Source organism: Tasmannia lanceolata, unplaced genomic scaffold, assembly GCF_043159265.1.
Source record: "Tasmannia lanceolata isolate RefF3 unplaced genomic scaffold, GAP_Taslan_0.1 ptg000002l, whole genome shotgun sequence".
In the NCBI taxonomy this organism is placed as follows: Eukaryota; Viridiplantae; Streptophyta; class Magnoliopsida; order Canellales; family Winteraceae; genus Tasmannia; species Tasmannia lanceolata.
The window spans coordinates 52,123,409-52,138,963 of record NW_027518679.1 but is presented as its reverse complement, the minus strand read 5'-3'; the positions used below and the strand labels follow the sequence as shown (position 1 = coordinate 52,138,963).

Sequence of the window (15,555 nt, the reverse complement as noted above, 5' to 3'; positions counted from 1 at the left end):
TAGGATAGCATAAAAACACATGTTGTTAGATCCAAATAACAAAGCAGTACTTTGAATATCGATATTTATGGTTACAGGTTTGCTAAAATGAGATGACAGTTAAAATGGCCACCAAGCTAACTAGAGAACAATTACAGGAAAAAATGTTATAAACAATTGGATGTTAAGTCCTCTTTCCTAATCGCCACTTTTTGGGCCCATCTGTTCCAATGTTGAACACAAGTCCGGCCCATTTGAGTTGACCCCATTTTGTTCCCATGATTCTAGCCTCTTGATCTCATTTTGAGTCCAATAATTGGTTTGGCACTCAAAATGGGTTGTTATAATCTTAAACGAACAGGGCCTAAGAGTTGGACTAACAATCGGTTCTCAAAATCCAAAACAAACACGCCTAAGGATTCTACAGGAATAACCTACTTTTGGATTTTAAGAACCGATTGTGAGTCCAATAATCAGTTTTGGACTCACAATCGGCTTTCAAAATCCAAAAAAAAACAGAGCCTAAACCATTTGATTTTTCAGTCCTGTAACTTGCAGAAAGATCGGGACCATTTGGGTTGCCTTAAATCAACGGTCTTGATTCCACATACCTGTTAACAGTGTAGAAAAACTGATCTTTACGATGACCCACCCACGAAAAATAGTAAGAAAAGCCTGTGGTACTGGGACCCAATAATCTGGTGGGCCATGGGCCATCCATATCCAGCACAAGTAGATGAACGGCTTAGATCATCAAATAGCATCCCCATCCATTATTTGTCATCCAATCCCTAAAATAGCCTCTCTCACCCGTTGGTTTTTCAAATTTTAAATTTTTTCCCATTAACGTTAAATAAAAAGTATGCGACTCTTCGCGGACGAACACTTCCTACCAGGATCCCGCCTCTTCGTAGACAACCCAACCCTTCTCGCACTATAAATAAATTGATACAGACACTCCTCCTCACTTACTCCTCGCATGATATGGCTTCAACGACCCTAAGCCGATTGGAGAAATCTCTCACTCCCACAGCCCTCCGATCATATCTCGCAGAGTTCATCTCCACCTTCATCTTCGTCTTCGCAGCCGTTGGATCCACAATGTCTGCAAGTGAGTTTTTCTTTTCTTTTTCTTCCTCTTATACACTGTATTCCTGTGTAATCCGTAGAAACTATGGATTTTTTTTTCTTCAAAATCTGTTTCTGATTAATAAGATGCCACGTGTCTTCAGGTAAGATGACGCCGGATGCCACGTCAGATCCATCTTCTCTAGTGGTTGCAGCGGTGGCACACGCTTTTGCGTTATCCGCGGCGGTTTATATGGCAGCGAACATCTCAGGGGGCCACGTCAATCCAGCTGTCACGTTTGGATTGGTTGTTGGAGGCCACGTGAGCATCACCACGGCTTTATTCTATTGGGCTGTGCAGTTGTTGGGCTCCACCATGGCCTGCCTTCTCTTGAGAGTGCTCACTGCTGGACAGGTCAGCATTTTGAAATTTATCTTCCACAAATGATATTTACACCCCTACCCGTTTGGATGGCAAGAAAAACATTTCTGATGGAAAAAAATTTCTTGGGAATTTTTTTCTTTCCACAATTTACGGGGAAATTATATGATGATGGTTAGTTTGGACTAGTTATTATCATAAATTATAAGTCCCTCTGAATAAAATTTGAACGGGGTCGGTTCTAATTATCTTTTTCGTGTGTAAGAAAAGTAGGAAATTTTAGAAATATTTTTCCTATCCAAACTTTTCCACAAAATTCTTGCCATCCAAACCGGGTTAATTCATGTTGCTGCTGCGCGCTCAGCAAACCAATGAAATAATGCCCTGTTTGGATTGCAAGAAAAAAAATTCTTGAACTGGGATTTTTTTTTTCTGTCTACAATTTAAGAAGAAAATATCATTAAAAAAACAATTTAGAGGAAAATAATAAATTTTAGGGATGTCCTTAAAAATCTTATTTGCGGGTTTTTTTCAGGCTATTCCTGCTAGTGCAATCGCGACGGAGATGACAGGATTTGGAGGGGTGGTTTTAGAGAGCATCCTAACATTCGCATTAGTGTACACTATCTATGTAACGATGGATCCGAAGAAGGGCCCGATGGGCATCATTGGGCCCATTATGATCGGGTTCGTTGCGGGTGCTAATGCCTTGGCAGCCGGTCCGTTCACAGGGGGTTCGATGAACCCGGCCCGGTCATTTGGGTCCGCTATGATAAGTGGAAATTTCAAGAACCATGGTGTTTATTGGGTGGGGCCCTTCATTGGTGCTGGAATAGCAGGCCTCGTCTACCAGAATCTCATGATTCCTTGGGAATCCACTCATGGTGTAGTGGAGGCCTTGGTGGTTTAGATTCCTTCAAGATCAGGAAATAACAATAACCATATCAATGGAAACTATTTTTATTGATTTACTTTTTGTACACATTTTTTTCTTTCAACCAATAATATTCTTGCTAATGATCTAATGATCTCTCCCTCCCTCTCTCTCTCTCTCTCTCTCTCTCCTCTATCACTAGGAAGTCCAGTATTTTTCCAAAAGTACAGTGAGGGACCCACTTCAAAGGATGATCCAAACCGTTCATTTGTCCGGCCAAAATAAGGACTTTTTTCGGATACCTCTAAGAAGATCCAGGAATTTGTATCAAGAGTGGCAGAGAATGGTATTTATAGCATGTTGGGGCCCGTCATTTTACACTTCATATTTTGCTAGGTGGACCCACCATCTCCCCCATAAGTCCCTAACATGTGCATATGGAGCCCACAATTTAGAAACCATATTTTGTGGGCTTAATACCTCATGTTCAGATGGGTGGGGCCCACTATTTTACACCCGTATACAGCATGAAAAAAGATCTTCTTTTGCTTTTTGCTTTTAAAATTTTTTATATGTTGTTAGCGCGTGAAGATTGTGAAGTCTAGCATTTTTCAAAAAATACTTTGGGCACACATCATGGATGATCCAAACCGTTCATTTGTTGGGCGTAAATGAGAGAGAGAGAGAGAGAGGTGTCACATAGAGAGAGGGGCAAATGTTGTATCAGAGAGGGTGGAGGGGGCAAATTCCCTTCTTATACATGGGAAAAATCTGAATTTCCAAGGGGGCAATTGCGCGCCCCCCCCCCCCCCCCCCCCTCCCCGCGTCCGCCCATGTCTAGAAGAATTGTTTTCATTATAGCCAGGAGCATTTGGAATTGCAAGCTAGACATTTGATTTTTGTTGGACAAATGACATGAGTTCGAATAATCAATGTCGGATGTGTACACTAATGAAAATGAGAATAGGTTCCACCACCAATGAGACCTCGAAAAATGACATTTTTTCCATTATTTAAAAAGGAACAAAAGCCAACCTTCCAATTCAAGCAGCAGGAGAGCACAACAAGAGATTTCACCCAAAAACATTAAAAAAAAGAAGAAGAAGAAATTCTACTTACTTTCTACACTTTTATTGAGAAAACCCCCAAATCAAAGCAGAAAAAGCAACATTTTAAGCATAATCTTCGGAAGCAGGGAGTGCGGTGTAGGACCCAATGAAGATGTCGCCGTAGACGAGCCCGGCCAGGCCACCTCCAATGAGGGGGCCCACCCAATAGACCCAATTGCCTGAAAAGTCTCCTGTGGCCACAGCGGGCCCGAATGAGCGAGCCGGGTTCATTGAACCGCCACTGAATGGACCGGCGGCCAAGATGTTGGCCCCGACAATGAACCCAATCGCGATTGGAGCAATAGTTCCGAGCGACCCCTTCTTAGGATCTGCGGCCGTGGCATACACTGTGTATACGAGTGCAAACGTTATGATGATCTCCATAACCACACCCTCTAGGTCGGTCATACTCGCAGCCACACTGTGGGTCGGGATTGCCTGAAAAAAACCGGGAAAAAACAGGGCATTAGAAAAACCGGGTCTGCATGATGTTACGGTCCTAAGTGGGGCCCGCCTAGGTATGGGGTTGAGTGGGACCAATAGAAGATGCCAGGGAAATTTTACACCGCTTTCAAACTAAAACGTGGATTTCTTACTTAAAATCGGAGATAATGGATTGTTATGATGATTTACCATTCCACTGGTGGTGAACTTCAAGAGGAAGCATGCCACGATGGAGCCTAGCAATTGGGCTATCCAATAGAAGATGCCAGTTAGGATGGTGATGTTGCCGCCAATAGCCAATCCTAAGGTGACAGCTGGATTCAGATGGCCACCGGAGATGTTGGCCGCAATGGAAACTCCGACGAACAAGCCGAAAGCATGGGCTATGGCGATCGCTACCAGGCCCGCAGGCTCCAATGCCCCATCTGATGTCAGTTTATCTACACATGGTACATAGGAAAATTGAGTATGGTATTTAATTTTTTTTTTTTTTTTGAATTTGACTTTCAATCACTTCTAAAGTTTATAGCATTTCTCATATCAAAAAATACTGTGGTTTCATAGGGATACAAAAACAAAAAACTTCAGGGCAAAACAATCATGTTCTCAAAGTTATTCAAAGGGTGTTTTTATCAAAAGAATAAGATAGTATTTAACATGTGTAGCATTCAAGGATTTTTTTTAGATTAATCAGTATGCTCCAGCATTATTCATGCAAAAAATACAGGCGTTTTTATCAACATAAAATGGGTGTAAAATAAATTTTACGCGCAAAAGAAATAGTCTTATGCCATGTTTGGCCACCGTGAAAAGATATTCCATTGAATATTTGTGCCCCAGTTGTGAGAGATGGACCAGAAGAGAGGGAAACTTGAGAGGATTGGAATGAGCCGAGCATGAAAAGTGAAAACAAAACAAGCAAATTCTGAATAGGTATTTTCCACTAGTTTTCCCACTCTGTTATCTCCCTCTCCTTCATTCTCTACCCCTCTCACACAATTGGGCTCTAAGAGTATTCTATGGAATAACTTTTCATTGTTGTCAAACATGCCCAAGTGAAAATAATCCCTTGATAGTTGTGTGTGAATGCGTGAGTAGGGGTGCAAATTGGGTCGGGGTTGAGCTTTTGCTAAAAAATGAATTGGAATCAATCCAAACCCGACCTTTCAAGGTAAAAGCTCAACCAGAATTCTCAAAACTCAACCCGAGTTGCACCCCTTGAGTATACTCACTAAAGGCGATGGCGGATCCAACACCGGCGAACACAAAGAGGAGGGTCGAGATGAACTCGGCTAGGTACGCTTTTAATGATCCAAAGCTCAATGAGTCACCAAAGCTTCCAAATGCGAGCTTCACCATGTTTGGCAATTGAAGGGGGGTTAGAATGTGAGATTTTGGGAGAATTCTTACTAACTTTCTGAGCCATAGAGACAGTTATGGTTTCATTTTATAGCCCTCTAATGGGCTCGACATAAGACTAGCCCGGCACCGGCCATGGCCCACCATGAACAGGTGCGAATGATTGAAAAGAATATGTTGGTGTATGTGGAAATGATATATTCACTCATTTTCTTTCCTGGGCCACACCCTTACAGTGTAAAAAGAGTAGTTAAAATTACACTTAGAAGAGGGTGGCCTGGGGAAGAAATGGGGACGAATAAATCACTATGCTGGCGTAAATCATGTGGATACTATAATTTGCCGCCCACCGTCCATCTTGTATTTATTTGGCATTATGAGAGTCAAGACAACAACTCAAGTAGTAATTAATAGCCGACACAAGAATGGCTTTTTAGAAGGGAGATTATATTTTCACCGCCCTGTATTACGTGCACACCCCTCTGATAATCTGATTTGACATGAAAAGTGAGCAACCTTATGTCAAATCACGTCACGTTATTAGGCGGGGGGTGGGTGTAAGTACTGCAGGGGGTGAAAATATCATCACCCTTTTAGAATATCAAATCCAAATAGATAAGTGATTGAAGTGTGATGTCTATTTTGGGCATAAAAAAATAAGGAATTGATATGTACACCCCCATTTTTTTCTCGTGCTGCGAATAACCCTTTTTTTTTGAACTCCTTCATTGGCTCCTACAGCCCATCGGGGATTGTGATTTATGACAACCAAACAAACAAAAAAGGGTATTAAAGATAAGGTCGGTGGTGTATCTACTAAAACATGGGGCGTAGATGTCAACCTTCTAAATTAACGTATGTGGGTTTATAAAATGTGACACAATTATTTTGGGGGAATGATACCAGCACAACAATGTTTTGATAATTGCACGAAACGATATTGTCTTTTATTATTTAAAGGGTTATTACAGTTCCAAAAAATACTCTCGCAAGCCGATTATAAAAGAAAATACAAGCTGAGTTTGTAATATTATCAGAGCACGGTTGTGCTGATATCATTTCCCTTATCAAGCGCTGAACTGTTTGTAGCATAATAAAATCTTGAAAGTTGCTATGCTGTAAGGAAGGAATTTGCTAGGCAATTTTGTAGAAAGATATTCCGTGGCTCACTTTTGGAGGAGAGAAGAGCCACCTTGGATGAGTAAAGTAAATAAGACAAAATCTGCAAAATAGTGTGCCCGTGTGGGTGTTGTCTATGCTTCAGAATTTTCCTAACAATCGTTCTTAAGCCTGAAACAAGTTGGGTAGAAACAATGAGGAAAGACTTGATGGCTGGAACATAACAGAGAACATGACCTTGGATAGGAGAGAATGGAAGTAAGTGATCTTCCCTTGAGTTTGTCTGACTAGATTAATAAAGGTGTCTATTTTTCTTCCATTTTAAAAAATCTTTAATTTTCTTAAGGATTGTTGCAGATGAATGGGATATAGTTTTTTTTATATATATTTGATTGTCATATACCTCTTAACTTATCATTTTGCATAAAAGTAGTGCTTTTAATACATGGACCAATTACCAATGGGGGACAAACATTAGGCAGAATTATCAACTGGACCCAGGCTTTTCAGAAATTACCAATGGGGGACAAAATCTGTCTTTTCAGTAAAAGCTGGACGAAAATACCCTTTGGCATATAAAACACGTTTTGACTTTGGAAGGGGGTTTTCAAGTCTCTACGATTGGGGTTATTAGGTATCAAAATGGGGTTACCAATTTCAGAATGGGGTTTTCAAGTCTCTACGATTGAGGTTATTGGTAACCCCATTTTGATACTTGATAACCCCAATCCTAGAGATTTGAAAACCCCATTCCAAAACTCCAATACCCTCGGCCAATTTTCAAGGACTTGATAAGCCCATTCAGAAATTGGTAACCCCATTTTTTATACTAGATAACTCCATTCCTAAAGACTTGAAAACCCCGTTCTGAAATTGGTAACCCCATTTTGATACCTAATAATCCCAATCGTAGAGACTTGAAAACCTCCTTCCAAAGTCAAAACGTGTTTTATATGCCAAAGGGTATTTTCGTCCAGCTTTTACTGAAAAGACAGATTTTGTCCCCCATTTGTAATTTCTGAAAAGCCTGGGTCCAGTTGATAATTCTGCCTAATGTTTGTCCCCCATTGGTAATTTTCCCTTAATACATTCTAGCATTCCTAGCATGGTTGTAAAATGGTGGGCACCACCCCATCAAACACATGAGTTCAGAATGATGGGCCTCACCCTATGCATGGGTTTGGGAGGAGATGGTGAGACCCACCATCAAAACATGATGAGTAAAATGGTGGACCTCACCTCATAAAAATGAGGTGTAATAAACTAGGCCCCACGCATCAAAACATGAGATGCAAAACTGTGGGCCCCACCTTATGCATGGCTTTAGTAGAGATGGTGAGACAAACCCATCAAACATTGTGAAGTAAAATGGTGCGCCCTTTCCGATGAAAATGAGGTGTAAATGTAGGGGCCTACCCTCTGCTTGGTTTGGATGGAATAGTGGCCCCACCCAATGTCCACCGTCGATTCTACAAGTCTACAACACTACTGATCGAAATCAATCACCTGTTGGGCATAACATCAAATGAGTGAAGGTGTACAATGGAACAGATCAGACTGTCCTAACCATCCTTTGGAGTCACTTAAAAGTTAAAAACTATGGTTCAAAATATTGGTATCCGCCCCTTTTTTTTAACTCAGGACAGCCCCTTTTGTGTATTGTTGAGTTGACTATTCTTTGACACTAGATGGGGCTATCCCAGGTGAAAAAGGGGGGCCAATATATTATTTCCCATCAGCAATACGTAGCAGCCATATCAACCGGAATCAGGTGATCATATGGATTCTCGTGGTCTTAAAAATATGGCGACCCAATCTTTTTACCAAACATGTTTACTTCTATTTTTAATAATTGTTGGTACATATACTTCAATTAAAATTTGTGATTTGATTTTTTTTAAGTTAATTAATATAGGGGAGTGATAAATCGACTCCCGAAATTGATAAATCGACTGCCCGTTTGTCTTTCTCTCTCCTCTAGGTTAGAGAGAAAGAGGAGAGACATAGACATTTGGGGAGTCGATTTATCACTGCCCTGATCTCTAAAATGTGTAGATCGACGGGCATAATTATTTAACAAAATAATTAACAAATGTATATATATTATTGACATTAGGTACCTTTCAAAAAAAAAATACTTACATTATGTTTTCTCATTTCAACTCTAGACTTTTTTATAAACACAAACCAAGATTTTCTGATCTCGATAAAATTTTTCTAAGATATTCAATTGTAAACACATTCAAATTAGGATTTTCATAATGACAACTATGCTCCTATAATCATTATAATTTAGGATTGTTAATTAACTCTTTTTTACATTATTGGTTTGTCTCATCAATAAATAAAATCTCTTAATATTCAATACATTTAAAATAATCTCATTAGCCGGCCTTCTTATTTAGAGCGGTAAATTCATTTTTTGCGACATTGTGTATTCATTATTTTAAAAAAATGTAATTTAGAGTAATAGAAAACCAATTTAGGAAGAAATTCTAAACTGAAGGGAGCCTTTGCAAAAAAGTGGTGAAAGGGCTCCCCCATTGGCTGCAAATCACCATCATTTTTTACTTTTCGGCGGTTATTAATGCATGATGGTGATGTGCAGCCAATGAGAGAGCCCTTTCACCTCTTTTTTGCAAGGGCTCCCTTCAGTCTAGAATTCCTCAAATTATAGTAGTAAAAATTCAATTTAGAGAGGTAAATTTGCTTTTTCATGACATTGCATATTAATTATTATTAAGAATGTAATTTAGAATGGTAAAAAGCTAATTTATAGCTGTAAATAAATTATAGGGGTAAAAAGTCAATTTATAGTGATAAATTAACTTTTTCGCAATATTGCCTATTCGATGTTTTTAAGAGACTCAAAAGGTATACAAAGGAAGTAGCTTCTTATTGTTCTCGTTTTCTCTGTTCTTCTTGTTCTTCATCCTCTTTCTTACCATGTTATTTAGGCTTTTTCTATTTTGTTTCAAAAAATTATGAGAAAATAATAGAGGGGTATTTGAGTATTTTGACCCATACAAAAAAACTTCAGTTGACAAAAAGTTGTAAACCGCATTTGATACGTAATTTCAATATCTTTTCGAATTTAAGTAGTAAAAAATTCTAAAAACAAAGGAGTGCATATATTAGACATGTTTTCTCGATTGTGTTAATTAATTATTTTGACTTGGTTGTGCTTGGAGTTGGAAGGCCACCTCTAAAATATGTAAACATAATCATTAGTTAATTTAAATCTAGTCATTGATTAGGACTATGTGGTGGTTAGCAAGGTTTAAATTTTCGATTTCAGTACCGGTTTCGGACTTCCGGAAAACTGAAATATCGGTTGAAATTTGGTAATTTGGTTCCAAATTCTGGACCAAAATTCTGAAATTACCGAAATTTTGGTCCGAAATTTGGTAAATGGCGAAAAATTGAATTTCAGAAAATTTCGGTTTCGGTCCCCACCGAAATTTCGGATTTCGGTCGAAATTTAAAACCATGGTGGTTGGGTTATCTTCTCCAACTTGTGTGGGAGATTATAGTTGTACAATTCTAATTAATCACTCTAATGACTATGGTTGCTTCCTATCCATGGAATATACATGGGCTTCATCCTCTCCATACTCATAGCCACGTGTCTGGTCATCGGGTTATCCATCCAACGTGCATGCACGAAAAGCTGTGCTAATTAAACAATCTCAACAGTCCAATTGGCGGCATACAAATAGGAGATTAAGAAATAGATATGCATTAGCATATCAATAATCCACATTTTTAATAGCTTAATAACGCAACAATCCCGATTAAGCCGCCACTCATATAACCACATGCATGGTGGAGATTGAGCGTATGGATACTTCTCTGTCCGTCGATTGGCTAGAAAAAATTGCCAATGTGGTAATGATGGGATAAAAAAAATCTATTCATATGCTAGTGACCGGTCCCGTTCATTTGTTCAGTCCCATACTGACCAAGAGTTGTACAAAAGCTCTATGTTTTTATAATGAGCCCTATCAGGTATATAATCACCATTTTTTTCAATCCTAACAATCAATTTTCCAGTCTCACATGGGAATTTTTGGTGATTTTCATTAAGATAGTGAGATATTTTAGTTATCTTTCACGATATATTGATGTGGATCGAGCCTGGTCAAAGTATTTGAGTATATGTAGTGTAGAGTAATAGTAGGTCTTTGATAATTGTAAGGTAGTAGTAAGGGGTATGATTGTAACAAGAAGGAGGAATGAGAGAGGGGGAGGAATAAAATGGAGTGGAATGCACTCCCCCTCGCATGAACATGAAGATTTAGTGAGAAAATCTGCCGCTCGATCATATGGTAGAAAACCAAGGAACTTTGGTTTGTTTTGGACGGAAATCTTCCTAGGCTAATTTTGTTGAGAAAGTGCCATCCGTTTCTCTTTTTTATTTCCGAGGATGATAAGAGCATAGGAAAGAATACTTTTGAGTACATCATATGGTTGCTCTTAAGAGTATAGGATCCAACCCTCTATCTGTGAGAAGATTTTAGAGTCTAGAAAATTCTGTTGCATTTTTAGAATCAAGAAATTTCTGCCTCTAATGTATCTCCTATGAAACCATTCAGCGCAGGGAGGGGGTGTTTTTGTTGTTTAAGGTGTTCCATTGCAGTTTCATCTGTGCCGCCTTGTTCATATCTTCCAATTTCCTTAGACCGATTCCTCCTTCATTTTTTGGCCTATTTAATGTTTTCGCCCCCGTCCGAGATGAATTCGCTAAATATTCTGTCAATGTTTTCCAAAATTCCCATCGGGAGGTTGGAAGCAACAGACCAATAAATCTGGAATGAAGCTAGAACTGATTTGACAAGCTCAATTCGCCCAGATCTTGACAGAAATCTGCTTGTCCACCCCTGCAATTTTGTCTTGTATCTTTACAAGAGAGTATGGCAATCTCTGAGACTATGCCTAGATGTTATGAGCATGGTTTCAAATTTCGACCGAGATCCAAAATTTCGGAATTCGGTGGAGACCGACACCAAAACCACTAAAAACCGAAACGGTTATTTATTTCGGCCGAAATTTCGGTTTTTCCAAAATTTGACTCAAAAAAACTGTTTTTTTTTAAAAAATAATTTAATATTTCACCGAAATTTTGGTAATTTCGGCCGAAATTTAATATTCAATAAAATATTGCTTTCGATTTTTGTACCAGATTTCGACCGAAAAGGTCCGAAACCGAAATTTTAAACCTTGGTTATGAGAGATAGTCCCAAATATCTTATGGGAAGTTCATCTTTCAAAAAAAAAAAATACTTTATGGGAAGTTGGCCTTCCTGAATGTTGAGAATTGCACGAATTTGTTCTTTCTGCTCAGGGTTTGAACCTGCGAAGAACATCTCACTTTGTTCATACTAGTAAAAAATACACGTGCGACTAAAGATATTTTAGAACAGGGATTTGCTAGGTACCATCGCAGAAAGCATTTCGCAGTTGGGCTGTTGCATGTGAGAGAAGCCACAAATGCTCGGATTTTGTCGTATCCATTTAATTCATCTGAGGTGGCTGCTCTCACATGCAACAGCCTAGCCGTGAAATGCCTTATGTGATGGTCCCTGTCAAATTTCTTTAGAACAGGATTTTAGTATAGCTGCTTAAAACTTTTTGCAAATGTTAACTAATTAAAATGACTACTATATTCTGATTTTTATATCCATGTAACTAAATTTGAATAATTTTAGCCTTAGGTTGGATTTCCTGGCTAAAAAATTATGTCAATTTTTTTAACTATTGAATGTAACGGTTGTCGATATTCTTGAAGCTGCATAAATAACATAGGCTGTCACATCTATATTAGTAAATTTCTATTACCAATTAGGCTTCCCATCAAGTACAATTAGTTACACTGTATTGAGTTAGTAAGATCATGAGTTAAAGGCTCCATGGCTTATTGAGGAAAGCCCACTTAACACATAGTTTAGGAAGATGAGTTACTCCGAATTTCCTTTACCATCTATAAACAATGTTCCGAGAGTGATTCCTTAAGATCAATATATTAGTACATTGTAGTACTTCCAACAACAAAAATATTCTTGACCTCCAATGTGGATCCCTTGCAAGACTGCATGTTGGGTCATCATGCTCTCTAGTGAATTTGATAATGTATTTGTTTTGGGGATTTATTCTACAAATAGCATGTCAATCAACTATAGACAATTCACCATCAACTCCCGTCATTAGAAACAGTAGTCCAAGAAACAAAATTCGACACTAAATATAACATACACATTATGTCATAAAAAGCCACTGTGAAGTACTAATAAACTATGTTTGGTGTTCCGCAACATTGTACATCAAGATGGGAAGACCCAAAAAGGATATCCAAAAACCAACTCGAGGTAAAAGAGAGCCTCTCTGCACCTGAATTATATTCATTTTACAGAGACATTCAGTCACAACAACCTAAAAAGAGAAAATAATTAAGAAAATTTTATTAGTATGTCTCAGTGTCAAACACAGCCTAGGACAAATATATTGAATAGAATATCCATTGAAAACATGGCTTATTGAATCATTTCAATTACAGATGTTATGTCCTGCGATATGAGCCTATGAAAGAATAAAAATCAAGTCATATTATAGGTGATCTTTGCAAGGATTTTAAAGAAGGGGAGTGAACAATAGTCTGTGTAAGAAGAAAATTTCTGTTTGTAAATAAAATCAACAAAAACGGGTCATTAGGTGCACCAATCTGCCAAGACGGGATCACAACACGATGGTTCCTGATGATCATCTTAGTCAATGGAAGAGGGGACTTCTCCAACTTAGTCAATTGTTTTCGTTACAATACCGGTGGCATTGTATATCCTTTTTTTCCTTGGTGATCTTTTGATCTGGGCCAATCAATATTATCTATAGAAAGATTAAGTTTCTACTACCCATATTTTGTCAGTCATTCGATCACCCAGTACCCAAAGCTTCAATAGGACTAAAATCCAAACCTAAGAGCTTCAACTCAAAGGATTTAAGATTTATAAAGTTTTTCTTTCTGTCTGTCTAAGAAAATGACTTATTTTTTACAATGATCATTGAAAACCCAAACTTTTCAACAGGACTAAAATCCAAAACAAAGAGCTCCAACTCACGACTACCCACTGTAAGTTTTCTTCCCTTCTATTAGAAGATTTTTTTTTAATGATCATTGAAAACCAAAACACTTCATAGATATAATGCATCAGAGTAACAGACTCCACACCACAGGAAGAATATCTCTAGTTTACAAAAACAAAGACCCAAATGGACAATAGACAGAGAGACGAAAAAACAAATATGAACACGCCACGGGAAGAATCTCTATAGTATACAAAAAAAAACCTCTTTACCTTAAACAGTATTAAACCGTAATTCTGAGATAATATAGAGAGTTATTTAATAAAACATCAATAACTCTCTTATTTTAAGTGCCAAAGTGGTGAAATTTCTACCATTCGGAGGTCGTCAAATTCTCTTTCCACAGAAAAAAACCTGATCAAAAAATTCAATGGGGTGAGAGAGTTATGGTCTCTTTACCCTAGAAAGTATTAAATCGTAATTTTGAGATAATATAGGGAGTCATTTAATGAAAGATAAATAACTCTCTCATTTTAAGCGCCAAAGTAGTGAAATTTCTACCATTCGGAGGTCGTTAAATTCTCTTTCCACAGAAAAAAACCTCTTCAAAAAATTCAATGGGTTGAGAGAGTTATGGTCTCTTTAACCTAAACAGTATTAAACAGTAATTTTGAGATAATATAGGGAGTTATTTAACAACACATAAATAACTCTCTCATTTTCAGTGCCAAACTGGTGAAATTTCTTCCATTCGGAGGTCTTCAAATTCTCTTCCTAAAGAAAAAAACCTCATCAAAAAATTCGATGGGTTGAGAGAGTGATGGTCTTTTTACTCTAGGAAGTATTAAACTGTAATTTTGAGATAATATAGGGAGTTATTTAATAATACATCAATAACTCTCTCATTTTAAGTGCCAAAGTGGTGCAATTTCTATCATTCGGAGGTCAAGTCAATTGAATATGGAAATATGAATTTATTCCTTTCACGTGCTAGAACAGGTGTATAGTGGAGTTCTTTTTTTTTTACTGGGTATATTACTTTGATAAGCTTTAATTGAGAAGCATGTTTTTCCCCATCTTCTTAGTTGATAATAAGATATCCTGTTAATTTTCAAGAATATGCTTTTAAAACTGATGTCTGTTATAATATTTTCTCTGATGGAATAGTGTATAAGAGTTTCTTGTGAATTGCAAAATAGGATAGTTAATTGCAATAAGGAAATGTGGTTAGGTAGAAAGGGCGATGAAGGTGATAACCCCAAACCCATCTTTAGGGGACTTGCTCGGGCCTAGTAGCGCTTTCCCCTTTTTCCTCTTCTATTTTAGTAAACTTACTTAGTCTTTTAGACACCCTTATTCATTAATCCCTCTTCATTGCAAGGGCAATGAAAGAATTATCTAGAGCCCCACTAGGAGACACATTATGTCTCAATAAGGTGTAGACACCCCATTTTGACCGGACCCAAGTTCGCTATGCTTGGGCGAAATCCCGTTCAATCATTTCTGCCATGTTTCGCACTTTTCCGTTAAGTGTTGAGAGAGATTATTCCCAAGAATCCGAGCAAGAGAGAATTTGGATCCGATTGATGGGCCCGTCTTGAGCATTTGTTTAGATTTGGATCAAACAGGGTGGCCCGCGCATTGTTTTAGTGAAAAATGAGTTTTGAACCTACTTCGATCCAGCACCTAAAGATGATCATCAAGAGAACGGTCAAGATCTCAGAGAAGTCGTTTTAACAACCAATTTTGTTACGATCATCAGGTTGAGTTACTCGGATCAGCCCATTGAAATGATTTAGGAGGACACAACCTACTTAGGTAGGGGACCCATCAATTGGATGGTCTGGATCGTCATAGAGGAATGATTTAAGGGGGCACAACCAATTTACATTGCGACCCACCATTTGAACGGTCAAGATCATCAATTGTCGCCCATCAAATGGACGGTTCGGATCATCAAATGGGAGTGATTTAAAAATGGGGTAACATATTCACATTTTGATCTATTGGATGGCTTGGATCAGCCCATAGGATTGATTAGCGGAGCACAAATTAAATCACATTGTCGCCCATCAAATGAACGGTTCCGATCATACTTTGGAGTGGGGCATATGATTTTATGCACAATTGGGAATTTGGTCACA

The 15,555-nt window shown here is 38.2% G+C and overlaps 2 protein-coding genes across 2 annotated transcripts; one reads left to right on the top strand and one right to left on the bottom strand.

Moving 5' to 3' along the window:
* The first annotated feature begins 287 nt into the window (after window positions 1–287).
* LOC143878061 (putative aquaporin TIP-type RB7-18C) lies at window positions 288–2,438 on the top strand. Its single transcript, XM_077380413.1, has 3 exons — window positions 288–1,090; window positions 1,212–1,462; window positions 1,965–2,438. The coding sequence occupies exons 1-3, from the start codon at window positions 964–966 to the stop codon at window positions 2,337–2,339; spliced, it is 753 nt and encodes a 250-aa protein (XP_077236528.1). The 5' UTR covers window positions 288–963; the 3' UTR covers window positions 2,340–2,438.
* An 847-nt stretch (window positions 2,439–3,285) lies between these two features.
* LOC143886750 (putative aquaporin TIP-type RB7-5A) lies at window positions 3,286–5,274 on the bottom strand. The gene is made up of 3 exons (XM_077390865.1): window positions 5,089–5,274; window positions 4,046–4,296; window positions 3,286–3,850 (listed from the first exon to the last, which is right to left on the bottom strand). The coding sequence occupies exons 1-3, from the start codon at window positions 5,213–5,215 to the stop codon at window positions 3,476–3,478; spliced, it is 753 nt and encodes a 250-aa protein (XP_077246980.1). The 5' UTR covers window positions 5,216–5,274; the 3' UTR covers window positions 3,286–3,475.
* Window positions 5,275–15,555: the final 10,281 nt, after the last annotated feature.